Source organism: Balaenoptera physalus (genome assembly GCF_965194825.1).
Source record: "Balaenoptera physalus genome assembly, chromosome: 10".
Lineage (NCBI taxonomy): Eukaryota > Metazoa > Chordata > Mammalia > Artiodactyla > Balaenopteridae > Balaenoptera > Balaenoptera physalus.
This window is the reverse complement of record NC_138889.1, coordinates 63,937,430-63,953,172: the sequence shown is the minus strand read 5'-3', so window position 1 is coordinate 63,953,172 and position 15,743 is coordinate 63,937,430. Positions and strand designations below refer to the sequence as shown.

At 37.0% G+C, this 15,743-nt stretch overlaps 1 protein-coding gene across 1 annotated transcript; it reads left to right on the top strand.

The window, feature by feature from the left end:
* Positions 1-249: 249 nt before the first annotated feature.
* Positions 250-3,512, top strand: OR52M1 (olfactory receptor family 52 subfamily M member 1). The gene has a single exon (XM_082411445.1). The coding sequence runs from the start codon at positions 339-341 to the stop codon at positions 1,191-1,193; it is 855 nt and encodes a 284-aa protein (XP_082267571.1). The 5' UTR covers positions 250-338; the 3' UTR covers positions 1,194-3,512.
* The last annotated feature ends 12,231 nt before the right edge of the window (positions 3,513-15,743 follow it).

Sequence of the window (15,743 nt, the reverse complement as noted above, 5' to 3'; positions counted from 1 at the left end):
AGCATACCTGTTTCTACATTTACCAGTGGGTGTTTTCATGCAGAGTCTCTTTTATAAAATACATGTCAATTTTCAAGTAGGCATTCAGAATTCTTCTTTATTATAGGTTCTGCCAGAATGGAAATAAGATTCCAGTAGTCTACAGTTTCCAGAGGCAATATCTGTCGTAGCAGTAAACATCTAAAACTAAGAACTCCTGTCCCCTAGCTACTCTAAACCCTCAAACATGTTCATGTCTGCTTGCTAATAATGCCTGCTTGGTGCCTACTTCTTTCTGGCTTACTGGCATCCCAGGGCTGGAGTCCCTGCACATCTGGCTCTCCATCCCCCTTAGCTCCATGTACCTGTTGGCTGTGGTGGGGAATGTGACCATCCTGGCCTTGGTAAAGTTGGAGCGCATCCTGCACCAGCCCATGTACTTCTTCCTGTGCATGTTGGCTGTCATTGACTTGGTCCTGTCAACCTCTACCATGCCCAAACTGCTAACCATCTTCTGGTTTGGTGCCTGTCACATTGACCTAGATACTTGCTTGACCCAAATGTTCTTTATCCACTGCTTCATCACGGTAGAGTCAGGCATCTTCCTTGCCATGGCTTTTGATCACTATGTGGCCATCTGTGACCCACTATGCCACACCTCAATGCTCACTCATGCAGTGGTAGGACGTTTGGGCCTGGCTGACCTCCTCCATGGACCCCATGACCTCTACATTGGACCCCTGCCCCTGATGATTCACCTGAGGCTGCCCCTTTACCGGACCCAAATCATTGCCCACTCCTACTGTGAGTACATGACCATGGTCACCTTGGCATGTAGTGACACAACAGTCAACAACTTATATGGAATGGGAATTGGCTTCCTGGTATTGATCCTGGATTTATTAGCCATCACTGCCTCCTATGTGATGATTTTTAGGACTGTAATGGGGTTGGCCACCCCTGAGGTTAGGCTTCAAACCCTAGGAACATGCAGTTCTCATATTTGTGCTATCCTTGTCTTCTATATCCCCATTGTTGTTTCCTCTCTCACTCACTGCTTTGGCCATCATGTCCCTCCCCGTATCCATATACTTTTGGCCAACTTTTACCTCCTCATTCCACCCATCCTCAACCCAATTGTTTATGCTGTTCACACTAAACAAATTCGAGAGAGACTTCTCCACATTCTTAGGTCAGGGGCTCAACCCAAGTGACTGTTCTGAATCTATGAGACAGATATTTAGTGACAGCAGGAAAAGGCTCTGACCAGGGAAACCAATGAAATAAGACCCATGCAACCAAGTCTTACCTGAGTTATGGAGAAAATGGTCTAAGAGGAATGCTAGAATATATTCTGTTTGACCATGGATTTCCTGAAAGGGGAATACCTGAAATATTTGGAAGAGGAAATCAGGGCTTGAGTTTTTGTACAATATTCCTTTTACTATTTGACTTCATAAAATTAAGCACAGTAGACACAAGCATACAGACCACAGAAGTAGGATCATTTATATCTTTGACTTTTCTGGTGAAGGATTTCTGGTTTCTCTTTGGAGAGAGTGTTTTGCACAATTTCTAGAAGGTAAAATTATAATTTAACACCTTCTTGAAAACGGTTTACAAGTTCTGTTCGTAAAGGTCTGGAAAAATTAAAATGTGTTGGCAAGCTTTTCCAATCCATTTCACTTGCCCCATAAAAGGTCTTTTGTTGAGAATGGAGGCAATATGAATGTGAGAAACCTTAATATAATGAGACTTGGAATGGGACTCTACTACTCACAGGAGTTAAAGTCCTCAAGCCAGTTCATTCTCCCATTTAAATAGATAAATGGAAATGCAGTATCCCATATCTCCTCATAATAAAATTAACTACGAGTGGGGAGGAGGAGACATTAGGAGATTCCATTTTGGAGACCCTGAAATGGCCTACATGAAGGACAGCAGCCAAACTGAAGTAAAATGACAGAAGCAAGAAGGTAAGAGTGGGATTATTGACATGAAAGAGGTTGGGTAGAGAACTGAGTAAAGGTGATGAGAATAAATATATTCCCAGTGGTAGATGCAAACCTTTATATAACTTTAGATCTCTTTGGAGAATTCTTAGGGACAAATTATCAAAATAAATGTATGACCTTTTATTATTTATTGACCATAGAAGTTCCATAATGAGATGACTACTTCAGGCTAGAAACCTATAGAAATTTCGTGATAATGCATGAATAAAACGGAATGAAGCAATCACACTCAATTACAGTATGTCCATTTTAGTTGTAAAATGTTTCAGACTTTAAATTGAAAATGCTCATTTAGCCTCCTCAATTTACAAACCATTACAAAAATTTAAAAGCTAAGGTGACTTACCTTAGGCTTAAAAGGAATCATCTTCACATTTGAACGAATAATCTAAAGAAGCCAATGATTAAACGAGAGCTAAAATTTAAACCTCATATATCATCAACAAAAAAATGAAGGACTTAGAATATCAGAAACTTTTTTCTAAAGTTTGGCTTAATGCCCTTAAGCCAGGTCTAAATTTCTATTTCCTCAGAATCCTATGCCTAAGCCTAAGGTTGGATGGCTAACATTTATTAATTTTTTCCCATTGTTTTGGGGTGAAGGGTACTTATTTCCCCATCTCCTTATCAAGGGTCCTGGAGTTCAGTACCAAACCTAAGTCATTTATTGGGGAAACATTGTGTTCTATGAACATAATTTCAATGCCAAATGTAATGTATCTGCTAGATTTTATTAGGAGTTGATGAAAAGATACCATAAAATTACCAGAGTTAGAAGCTTATTTTACAGAGTTATCTCCTGACCTAACTTGTGCTTTGGAGAAAATGAATAAAAATGATGTTCATGTCTATCAGTGGCACCAGTGCTGTGAGGGAAATGACAAAGAACCTTTGTCATGGGATAACTCTTTGACATTAGCCGAAAGTCCATTTATACTATGTAAAGCAGAGTGTGTGTATGGAGATCCATGGCTCTTAATCTGGACTTAATTGAATTCAAGAGGATTAGTACTAAGAACTTTCTAGCCGAATATCCCCCGAAATGCCACAGTAAGGGGTTCCTCTATAGATGATCTGTTAGTTCTTCTGTAGATCAAGAACAAATACCAATAATCTCCAGTTTGTTTATCTCCAGTCAGTCATTCAATACTGTATGAGGAAAAACAAGAAAAATATTACCTGTATGTGTGCTCCTGCTCCATCCAGGGACAACCAAACATGACAACACCCAGGCCTATCAGACTCAAGATATGAGCTAAATTATAGATCATATAGTAGAGCATTTAATCCCATTGTCAACTATAGTCATGGCTGAGCCCTTTCATGGTGAACAGGATAAGAGGGAAGATACCCTGGTGAATGCAATATGAGGATGTGACAAATAGGTCCAATAACTGAATATCCATCTTATTCAAAGTCAACACCTTGTTTCTCCTTCACACAAATACCTTTTTCTTTTCTGTTACCCATACTCAGGGTGGAAGTAAAAGACACTATCATCATCACCTTTTTTTTTTTTTTAATAAATTTATTTTTGGCTGCATTGGGTCTTCGTTGCTGTGCATGGGCTTTCTCTAGTTGCGACGAGTGGAGGCTACTCTTCATTGCGGTACACGACCTTCTCATTGCAGTGGCTTCTCTTGTTGCAGAGCACGAGCTCTAGTAGTTGTGGCTCGCAGGCTCTAGAGCACAGGCTCAGTAGTTGTGGCACGTGGGTTTAGTTGCTCTGAGGCATGTGGGATTTTCCTGGGCCAGGGCTCGAACCCGTGTCCCCTGCACTGGTAGGCAGATTCTTAACCACTACACCACTAGGGAAGTCCTCATCATCGCCTTTTGAGTCTGCAAGTCTTCATGGAAAAAAATGAAGACTAGGGAACAGTTAAGGGAGAAGGAATCATTATAGTTATTAAAGGATCATGTGGCACAGGTAGTTAACTTGGGCTCTGGACTTAGAATAAAGGACAGAGATGGATCTGAACCAGTAATTTTCAGACTTTGGACGTGTTGCACAATCTAAGCTTCAGTCTCCTCCTCTTAATTTTCTTTTTTGGTTTTTATTCTTCAATTTGCTAATATGGTGTATCACATTGATTGATTTCCATATATTGAAGAATCCTTGCATCCCTGGGATAAATCCCACTTGATCATGGTGTATGACCCTTTTAATGCGTTCTTGGATTCTGTTTGCTAGTATTTTGTTGAAGATTTTTGCATCTATGTTCATCAGTGATATTGGTCTGTAATTCTCTTTTTTTGTAGTGTCTTTGTCTGGATTGGATATCAGGGTGATGGTGGCCTCATAGAATGAGTTTGGGAATGTTCCTTCCTCTGCAATTTTTTGGAAGAGTTTGAGAAGGATGGGTGTTAGCTCTTCTTTAAATGTTTGATAGAATTCGTCTGTGAAGCCATCTGGTCCTGGGCTTTTGTTTGTTGGAAGATTTTTAATCACAGTTTCAATTTCATTACTTGTGATTGGTCTGTTCATATTTTCTATTTCTTCCCGGTTCAGTCTTGGAAGGTTATACCTTTCTAAGAATTTGTCCATTTCTTCCAGGTTGTCCATTTTATTGGCATAGAGTTGCTTGTAGTAGTCTCTTAGGATGCTTTGTATTTCTGCGGTGTCTGTTGTAACTTCTCCTTTTTCATTTCTAATTTTACTGATTTGAGTCCTCTCCCTCTTTTTCTTGATGAGTCTGGCTAATGGTTTATCAATTTTGTTTATCTTCTCAAAGAACCAGCTTTTAGTTTTAGTGATCTTTGCTATTGTTTTCTTTGTTTCTATTTCATTTATTTCTGCTCTATCTTTATGATTTCTTTCCTTCTGCTAACTTTGGATTTTGTTTGTTCTTCTTTCTCTAGTTCCTTTAGGTGTAAGCTTAGATTGTTGATTTGAGATTTTTCTTGTTTCTTGAGGTAGGCTTGTATAGCTATAAACTTCCCTCTTAGAACTGCTTTTGCTGCATCCTATAGGTTTTGGATCGTCGTGTTTTCATTGTCATTTGTCTATAAGTATTTTTTGATTTCCTCTTTGATTTCTTCAGTGATCTCTTGGTTACTTAGTAACATATTGTTTAGCCTCCATGTGTCTGTGTTTTTTACGTTTCTTTCCCTGTAGTTCATTTCTAATCTCATAACGTTGTGGTCAGAAAAGATGCTTGATATGATTTCAATTTTCTTAAATTTACTGAGGCTTGATTTGTGACCCAAGATGTGATCTATCCTGGAGAATGTTCCATGTGCACTTGAGAAGAAAGTGTAATCTGCTGTTTTTGGATGGAATGTCCTATAAATATCAATTAAATCTATCTGGTCTATTGTGTCATTTAAAGCTTCTGTTTCCTTATTTATTTTCATTTTGGATGATCTGTCCATTGGTGTAAGTGAGGTGTTAAAGTCCCCCACTATTATTGTGTTACTGTCGATTTCCTCTTTTACAGCTGTTAGCAGTTGCCTTATGTATTGAGGTGCTCCTATGTTGGGTGCATATATATTTATAATTGTTATGTCTTCTTCTTGGATTGATCCCTTGATCATTATGTAGTGTCCTTCCTTGTCCCTTGTAACATTCTTTATTTTAAAGTCTATGAGTATAGCTACTCCAGCATTCTTTTGATTTCCATTTGCATGGAATATCTTTTTCCATCCTTCACTTTCAGTCTGTATGTGTCCCTAGGTGTGAAGTGGGTCTCTTGTAGACAGCATATATATGGGTCTCATTTTTGTATCCATTCAGCAAGCCTGTGTCTTTTGGTTGGAGCATTTAATCCATTCACATTTAAGGTAATTATCATTATGTATGTACCAATGACCATTTTCTTAATTGTTTTGGGTTTGTTTTTGTAGGTCCTTTTCTTCTCTTGTGTTTCCCACTTAGAGAAGTTCCTTTAGCATTTGTTGTTGAGCTGATTTGGTGGTGCTGAATTCTCTTAGCTTTTGCTTGTCAGTAAAGCTTTTGATTTCTCCATCGAATCTGAATGAGATCCTTGCTGGGTAGAGTAATCTTGGTTGTAGGTTCTACCCTTTCATCACTTTAAGTATATCATACCACTCCCTTCTGGATTGTAGAATTTCTGCTGAGAAATCAGCTGTTAACCTTATGGGAGTTCCCTTGTATGTTATTTGTCATTTTTCCCTTGCTGCTTTCAGTAATTTTTCTTTGTCTTTAATTTTTGCCAATTTGATTACTATGTGTCTCGATGTGTTTCTCCTTGGGTTCATCCTGTATGGGATTTGCTGTGCTTCCTGGACTTGGGTGGCTATTTCCTTTCCCATATTAGGGAAGTTTTTGACTATAATCTCTTCAAATATTTTCTATGGTCCTTTCTCTCTCTCTTCTCCTTCTGGGACCCCTATAATGTGAATGTTGTTGCATTTAATGTTGTCCCATAAGTCTCTTAGGCTGTCTTCATTTCTTTTCATTCTTTATTCTGTTCCGCAGCAGTGAATTCCACCATTCTGTCTTCCAGGTCACTTATCCGTTCTTCTGCTTCAGTTATTCTGCTATTGATTCCTTCTAGTGTAGTTTTCTTTTCAGTTATTGCATTGTTCATCTCTGTTTTTGTTTGTTCTTTAATTCTTCTAGGTCTTTGTTACATATTTCTTGCATGTTCTTGATCTTTGCCTCCATTGTTTTTCCAAGGTCCTGGATCATCTTCACTATCATTAGTCTCAATTCTTTTTCTGGAAGGTTGCCTATCTCCACTTCCTTTAGTTGTTTTTCTGGGGTTTTATCTTGTTCCTTCATCTGGTACATAGCCCTCTGCCTTTTCATCTTGTCTATCATCTTTCTGTGAATGTGGTTTTTGTTCCACAGGCTGCAGGATTATAGTTCTTCTTGCTTCTGCTGTCTGCCCTCTGGTGGATGAGGCTATCTAAGAGGCTTGTGTAAGTTTCCTCCAGTCTCCTCCTCTTAAAAATGGAAGTAACAATAGTAGCTCCTCATGGGTTAATTATAAGGATATAATGAGATAATGAATCAAATGCCTGCATAATCCCTGGCACACGAAACACAACTTGTCTTTTAAAAACAGTATTTTATCATGCACTGAAAGGCCCATGGGAAGGGTAATAAGTCAGGAAGAGTAACTGGAACAAGTTCCTTGAAAAGCCAAAGAATGTCTGCAATTGTGCCTCACTCGTAAGTGTACTAGCCTCAGCTCTAGAAAACACTCTCTGTTCTTTGCTTCTCTACAGAAAATTAGTTATATAAACACACTCAGCTTTCCTCTGTTCTCTTTGGCTGCCTGGTAACCACTCATGTACACCTGAGGCTTTTTAACTATTGACACCCACCTAATTAGTCTTGTGAGAGTAAAAGGGTAAATACCTCTAAATATTTCCTTGTATAACAAGTAAAAAATTTATACTCACAAACTCAGTTGTGCAAAATGTCATTTCCTTCTTTTTTTCCCCTGCATCATCCATCCACAATGGGGCTTAGAGTAAAAATTACGTTATACAAGATAGCATTTCCAACCAAATCCAATCAACTTTATAAATTGGAATTGATTAAGAAATCCTTAATTTAGGCTGATACAGTTTTAAAAACTCCCCCAGGAGTTTTTACATCACCCTCTTCCTTGTGTTAGATTTAAAACTGCAGTAGGGGGTGGGTGGGTTCTTACAAGATTGCCACCATGGCAGTCATATGGGAGACAACTATCTATCTCCTGCTTCCTTTTCTTGGCTGGCCTCGACCCCATATACATCTTGTGCTATAATTATGGTATTTTTTCACACTGTGGCTTGTGGTACATGACCTCCTCCTACTAGACTCTCTGGTACAGTTGATCCACTGAGATTGCAGTCACGGCCCCACAGGACCCTGGCAGAGACTGTCCACTCTATCTTTCTCATGCTCATCTCTTTGTCCCAGCTGCAGCACCCTCTGCAAACTGGCCAAAGTGACCACTCTTATTCTCTCTCTCAGCCAACTTATTTCATCTCTGCCCCAGGAGTGCTTACGATCCACTTTCACACCACTTGGAGTCTTGGGAGCCTCAGCTTAAGAAGGAGAAGGTATGGTCCCAACTAGTGTTCTTCCTCCCACCAGGCACAGATTGTCTTTGTGCCTAACCTAATCTGAAACCAGGAACAGAAATCTGTTCTGCCAGGTCAGATACCCTTATACGTTTTTTTGTCATCTTTTTGGCTCAAAGCTTTTGAATTTAAAAGCCAAGAATTCTATGTCCTGTTAAAGGGGCAACATAGGAGGTCCCGGATGCACTGGTATGCACTATGACTGGTATGCACTATATACATATATGTTGTGTATATATATGAGTATTACTCAGCCATAAATAAAATACTGCCATTTGCAGCAATGTGGATGGACCTAGAGAATATTATGCTCAGTGAAATAAGTCAGGCTGAGAATGATAAATACTGTATAATATCACTTATATATGGAACCTAAAATTAATACAAATGAATATATATGCAAAACAAACAGACCCATAGATATAGAACACAAATTTGTGGTAACCAAAGGGGAAAGGGAAGGTGGAGGGACAAATTTGGGTATGAGATTAACAGATACAAACTACTATTTATAAAATAGATAAGCAACAAGGATATACTGTATAGCACAGGGAATTATAGCCATTGTCTTGTAATAACCTATAATGGAGTATTATCTGCAAAAATACTGAATCACTATGCTGTACACCTGAAACTAACAGTATAAATCAACTATAATTTTTAAAAATATGTTGCATTTCTATACACTAATAACAAACTTTTAAAAAGAAATGGGGGCAGGTCAATAACTGAGGCAGAAGAATGAATAAGTGAGCTGGAAGATAGAGTGGTGGAAATCACTGCCGCAGAACAGAATAAGGAAAAAAGAATAAAAAGGAATGAGGACAGTCTCAGAGACCTCTGGAACAACATTAAATGCACCAACATTCACATTATAGGGATCCCAGAAGGAGAAAAGAGAGAGAGGGCCTGAGAAAATATTTGAAGAAATAATAGCTGAAAACTTCCCTAACATGGGAAACATTAACTCAAGTCCAGGAAGCACAGAGAGTCCCATACAGGATAAACCCAAGGAGGAAGAAGCCAACACACATATTAATCAAATTGACAGAAATTAAAGACAAAATATTGAAAGCAAAAAGGGAAAAGCAACAAATAACATACAAAGGAATCCCCATAAGGTTATCATCTGATTTTTCAGCAGAAACTCTGCAGGCCATAAGGGAGTGGCAAGATATATTTAAAATGATGAAAGGGAAAAACCTACAACCAAGAATACTCTACTCAGCATAGCTCTTGTTCAAACTCGATGGAGAAATCATAAGCTTTACAGACAAGCAGAGGATTCAGCACCACCATACCAGCTTTACAAAAATACTAAAGGAACTTCTCCAGGCAGAAAAGAAATGGCCACAACTAGAAACAAGGAAATTAAGAGTGGAAAAGTTCACCAGTAAAGGCAAACATACAGGAAAGGTATGAAACAATCCACACACAAATATGATATCAAAACCAGCAATTGTGAGGAGAGTACAAATGCATGATATTGGAAATGCATTTGAAATTAAAAGACCAGCAAGTTAAAACAATCTTGTTTATATATAGACTGCTATATCAAAGCCTCATGGTAACCACAAACTTAAAATCTACAATAGAAACACACACAAAAGAGAAAGCAAACCAAACACAACACTAAAGTTAGGTATCAAATCACAAGAGAACAAAAGAGGAAGAGAAGAAAAAGACCTACAAAAACAATTAAAACCCAAAGACTTACCCAAAACAATTAAAATGGCAACATACATATTGTTAATTACCTTAAATGTAAACAGATTAAATTCTCCAACCAAAAGACATAGGCTGGCTGAATGGATACAAAACAAGACCCATATATATACTGTCTACAGGAGACCCACTTCAGATCTAGGGACACATACAGACTGAAAGTGAGGGAATGGAAAAGATATTCCATGCAAATGGAAATCAAAAGAAAGCTGGAGTAGCAATTCTCATCTCAGACAAAATAAACTTTAAAATAAAGAATGTTACAAGAAACAAGGAAGGACACTACATAATGATCAAGGGATCAATCCAAGAAGAAGATATAACAATTATATATGCACCCAACATAAGAGCACCTCAATACATAAGGCAACTGCTAACAGCTGTAAAAGAGGAAATCGATAGTAACACAATAATAGAGGGGGACTTTAATAATAGAGGAATGACTGCTTATGGGGGGTGGGATTATCTCTTGTGTTGATGAAAATGTTCTAAAATTGGTTCTGGTGTTGGTTGCACAAGTCTGTGAATATACTAAAAACCATTGAATTGTGTACTTTAAATGGGAGAATTGTGTGATATATTATCTCAATAAAGTGGTTTATTAAAAAAATAATAAAATAAAAAAAGAAGTATTCATGCCTGACACAACAAAACAGTAAACTGTTTCACAACTATCTTGTAAGTTTTACTCCACACTTCAGTCAATTAAAGATATGTGGCTGAGGTACAAGCCTGAAAAATAGGGATTCTTTCTCAAAATGCTCAGAATGAAACAATGATTGTGCTGTCAGTGGATGCTATGGCACCATTATATTAGTATAAAAAAAATAGAATGTTACAAGAGACAAAGAAGGACTCTGCATAATGATCATGGGATAAATCCAAGAAGAAGACATAACAACTATAAATATATATGCACCTAACATAGAAGCACCTCAATATATAAGGCAAATACTAACAGCCATAAAGGAGAAATTGACAGTAACACAATAATAGTGGGGACTTTAACACACCACTTTCATCCATGGACAGATCATCAAGACAGAAAAATCAATAAGGAAACACAGGCCTTAAATGACACATTAGACCAGATGGACTTACTTGATATTGATAGGGCATTCCATCTGAAAGCAGCAGAATACACAATCTTCTCAAGTGTACATGGAACATTCTCCTGGTTAGATCACATGTTGGGCCACAAAGCGAGCCTCAGTAAATATAAGAAAATTGAAATCATATCAAGCATCTTTTCTGACAACAACACTATGAGATTAGAAATCAACTACAAGAAAAAACTGCAAAAAACCACAACTACTTGGAGGTTAAACAGTGTTGCTAAACAACCAATGTATCACTGAAGAAATCAATGAGGAGATCAGAAAATACTTTCAGAGAAAGGAAAACAAAAACACAACAATCCAAAACCTATGGGATGCAGCAAAAGCAGTTCTAAGACAGAATTTTATAGCAATACAATTTTACCTCAGGAAACAAGAAAAATCTCAAACAACCTAACCTTACACCTAAAGCAACTAGAGAAAGAAGAACAAAGAAAACCCAAAGTGAGTAGAAGGAAAGAAATCATAAAGATCAGAGCAGAAATAGAGACGAAGAAAACAATAGAAAAGATCAATGACACTAAAACCAGGTTCTTTGAAAAGATAAACAGCATTGATAAATCTTTCGCCAGACTCATGAAGAAAAAAAGGGAGAGGGTTAAAATCAATAAGATTAAAAACAAAAAAGAAGTTACAACAGACAGCACAGAAATCCAAAGGATCATAAGAGACTACTATATGCAACTGTATGCCAATAAAATGGACAACCTGGAAGAAATGGACAAATTCTGAGAAATGTACAACCTTCCAAGACTGAACCAGGAATTAAATATAAAATATGAACAGACCGGGCACAGTACTGAAATTGAAACTGATTTAAAAACTCCCAGCAAACGAAAGTCCAATACCAGATGGCTTCACAGGCGAATTCTATCAAACATTTAGAGAAGAGCTAACACCTGTCCTTCTAAAAGTATTTCAAAAAATTGCAGAGGAAGGAACACTCCCAAACTCATTCTACAAAGCCATCATCACCCTGATACCAAAGCCAGACAATGATACCACAAAAAAAGGAAATTACAGGCCAGTATCACTAATGAACATAGACGCTAAAATCCTCAACAAAATACGAGCAAACAGAATCCAACAATACATTAAAGGGATCATACACCATGATCAAGTGGGATTTATCCCAGGGATGTAAGCATTCTTCAAATCCACAAATCAATCAGTGTGATATACCACATTAACAAACTGAAGAATAAAAACCATACGATCATCTCATGAGATGCAGAAAAAGCATTTGACAACATTGAACACCCATTTATAATAATAATAATAATAAACTCTCCAGAAACTGGGCATAGATGGAACCTACCTCAACATAATAAAGGCCATCATATATGACAAACCTACAGCTAACATCATACTCAATGGTGAAAAACTGAAAGAATTTCCTCTAAGTTCAGGAACAAGACAAGGATATCCACTCTCACCACTTTCATTCAACATAGTTTTGGAAGTCCCAGCCATGGCAATCAAAGAAGAAAAAGAAATTAAAGGAATACGAATTGGAAAAGAAGAAGTAAAACTGTCACTGTTTGCAGATGACATGATACTATACCTAGAAAAATCCTAAAGATGCTACCAGAAAACTACTAGAGCTCATCAATGAATTTGGTAAAGTTGCAGTATAAAAAATTAATACACAGAAATCACTTGCATTTCTATACACTAACAATGAAACACCAGAAAGATAAATTAAAGAAACAATCTGATTTAGCATTGCATCAAAAAGAATAAAATATCTAGGATTAAACCTACCTAAGGAGGAAAAAGACCGGTACTCTGAAAACTATAAGATGCTGATGAAAGAAATAGAAGATGACACAAACAGAGGGAAAGTTATACCATGTTCTTGTATTGGAAGAATCAATATTGTCAAAATGACCATACTACCCAAGGTAATCTACAGATTAAATGCAATCCCTAACAAATTACCAATGACATTTTTTTTCACAGAACTGGAACAAATAATTTTAAAATTTGTATGGAAACACAGAAGACCCTGAATAGCCAAAACTATCTTGAGAAAGAAGAATGGAGCTGCAGGAATCAGGCTCCCTGACCAGACAATACTACAAAACTACAGTCATCAAAACACTATGGTACCTGCACAAAAACAGAAATATAGATCAATGGAAAAGGATAGAAAGCCCAGAAATAAACCATGCACCTATGGTCAATTTATGGCAAAGGAAGCAAATATCATATGATATCACTTATATGTGGAATCGAAAAAAATTATACAAATGAACTTATTTACAAAACAAAAACAGACTCACAGACTTAGAAAACAAACTTATGGTTACCAAAAGGAAAAGTTGGGGGGGGAGGGATAAATTAGGAGTTTAGGATTAACATATACACACTACTATATATAAAATACATAATCAATGAGGACTCACTGTATAGCACAGGGAACTCTACTCAATATTCTGTAATAATCTATATGGGAAAAATAATTTTAAAAAGAATGGATATATGTATAAGTACAACTGAATCACTTTTCTGTACACCTGAAACTAACACAGTGTTTTAAATTAACTATACTGCAATATAAAATAAATATTAAATTAAAAAAATAAAAACATATGCCAATCACTCAGTGTGGTACATCACAGCAACAAAAGATAAAAACCACCTGATCATCTCAATAGATGCATAAAAAGCATTTGATAAAATTCAACATCCATTCATGATAAGAACACTTACCAAAGTGGGCATAGAGGGAACATATCTCAGTATAATAAAAGCTATTTATGACAAACCCACAGCCAACATAATACTCAGTGAAATGCTGAAAGCCTTCCCACTAAAATCTAAAATAAGATATGCATGCTCACTCGCACCACTTCTTTTCAACATAGTATTGGTCCAAGCCACAGAAATCAGTAAAGAAAAAGGAATAAAGGGTATCCAAATTGGAAGGGAAGAGGTAACATTGTCATTATATGCAGATGACATGGTACCATATATGGTCAGCAAGGTAGCAAGATACAAGATTAACATACAGAAATCTGTTGCATTTCTTTATGCTAACAATGAAATATCAGAAAAAGAAAGTGAAAAACAATACGTTTTAAAATTGCATCAAAAAAATAAAAATAAAATACATAGAAATAAACCTGACCAAGGAGGTGAAAGACTTATATGCTGAGAACCATAAAACACTGAAGAATTAAAAAGAAATGGAAAGATATCCCATGTTCTTGGATTAGAAGAATTAACATTGTTAAAATGGGCATACTACCCAAAGCAATCCACAGATTCAATGTGATCCCTATCAAATTACCCATGACACTTATCATTATTTATTCTAGTTTTGTGAAAAGATTTATATGGAACCACAAAAGACCCAGAATTGCCAAAGCAATCCCGAGGAAAAACAACAAAGCTGAGGCATAGCACTCCCAGGCTTCAGACAATACTACAAAGCAAGAGTAATCAAAACAGTGTGGTATTAGCACAAAAACAGGCATATGGATCAGTAAAACAGAATAGAGAGTCCAGAAATAAACCCACACACCTACAGTCAATTAATCAACAAAGGAGGCAAGAATATACAGTGGAGAACAGACAGTCTCTTCAGCAAATAGTGCTGGGAAACCTGGACAGCCACATACAGATCAATGAACTTAGCATACTAATTCACACCATACACAAAAATAAACTCAAAATGACTTAAGACTTAAATATAAGACATGGCATAAAACTCCTAGAAGAGAACATAGGCAAAACATTCTCTGACATAAATTGTACGGTAAGTCCCCTACATACAAACCTTCAAGTGCCAAACTTTCAAAGAAGTGAACATGCATTCACATGTCCAATCACATAAGTTAGTTCACTTGTCTGGCATACATTGTCATGTGCATGCATCCTGTACAAGTGGTTGTGTTTTTGTGTACTTTACAGTACTGTACAGAGTACGGTAGTACAGTACCTTTATTTAAAGCCCAGGATGTCCAGAAGCAAGCATAAAAGCAGTGGTAATACAGCTGGTACTACTGTACTTTATGTATTATTTATGTGGAAAGTATTATAAACCTATTACAGTACAGTACTATATAGCCAGTTGTGTTAGTTGGGTACCTAGGCTAACTTTGTTGGACTTACAACTTACAAACAAATTGGACTTATGAATGTGCTCTCAGGATGCAACTCGTTCATATGTAGGGGACTTACTGTACCAGTGTTTTCTTAGGTCAGTCTCCCAAGGCAATAGAAATACAAGCAAAAGTAAACAAATGGGACCTAATCAAATTTATAAGCTTTTCCACAGCAAAGGAAACTGTAAACAAAACAAAAAGACAACGTACTGCCTTGGAGAAAATATTTGCAAATGATGCAACTGATAAGGGATTAATTTCCACAATATACAAACAGCTCACACAACTCAACAACATAAAAACAATCCAATCAAAAAATGGGCAGAAGATATAGACATCTCTCCAAAGACATAACCATGGCCAGTAGGCATATGAAAAGATGCTCAACTACACTAATTATTAGAGAAATGCAAATCAAAACTACAATGAGGTATCAACTCACACCAGTCAGCATGGCTATCATCAAAAAATTTACAAATAATAAATGCTGGAGAGGGTGTGGAGAAAAGGGAACCCTCCTATACTGTTGGCTGGAATGTAAATTGGTGCAGCCACTATGGAGAACAGTATGAAGGTTCCTTTAAAAACTAAATATAGAATTACCATATAATCCAGCAATCCCACTCCTGGGTGTATATCTGGAGAAAACCATAATTCGAAAAGATACATGCACCCCACTGTTCACTGCAGCAGTATTTACAATAGGCAAGACATGGAAGCAACATAGGTGTCCACTGGCAGATGAATAAATAAAG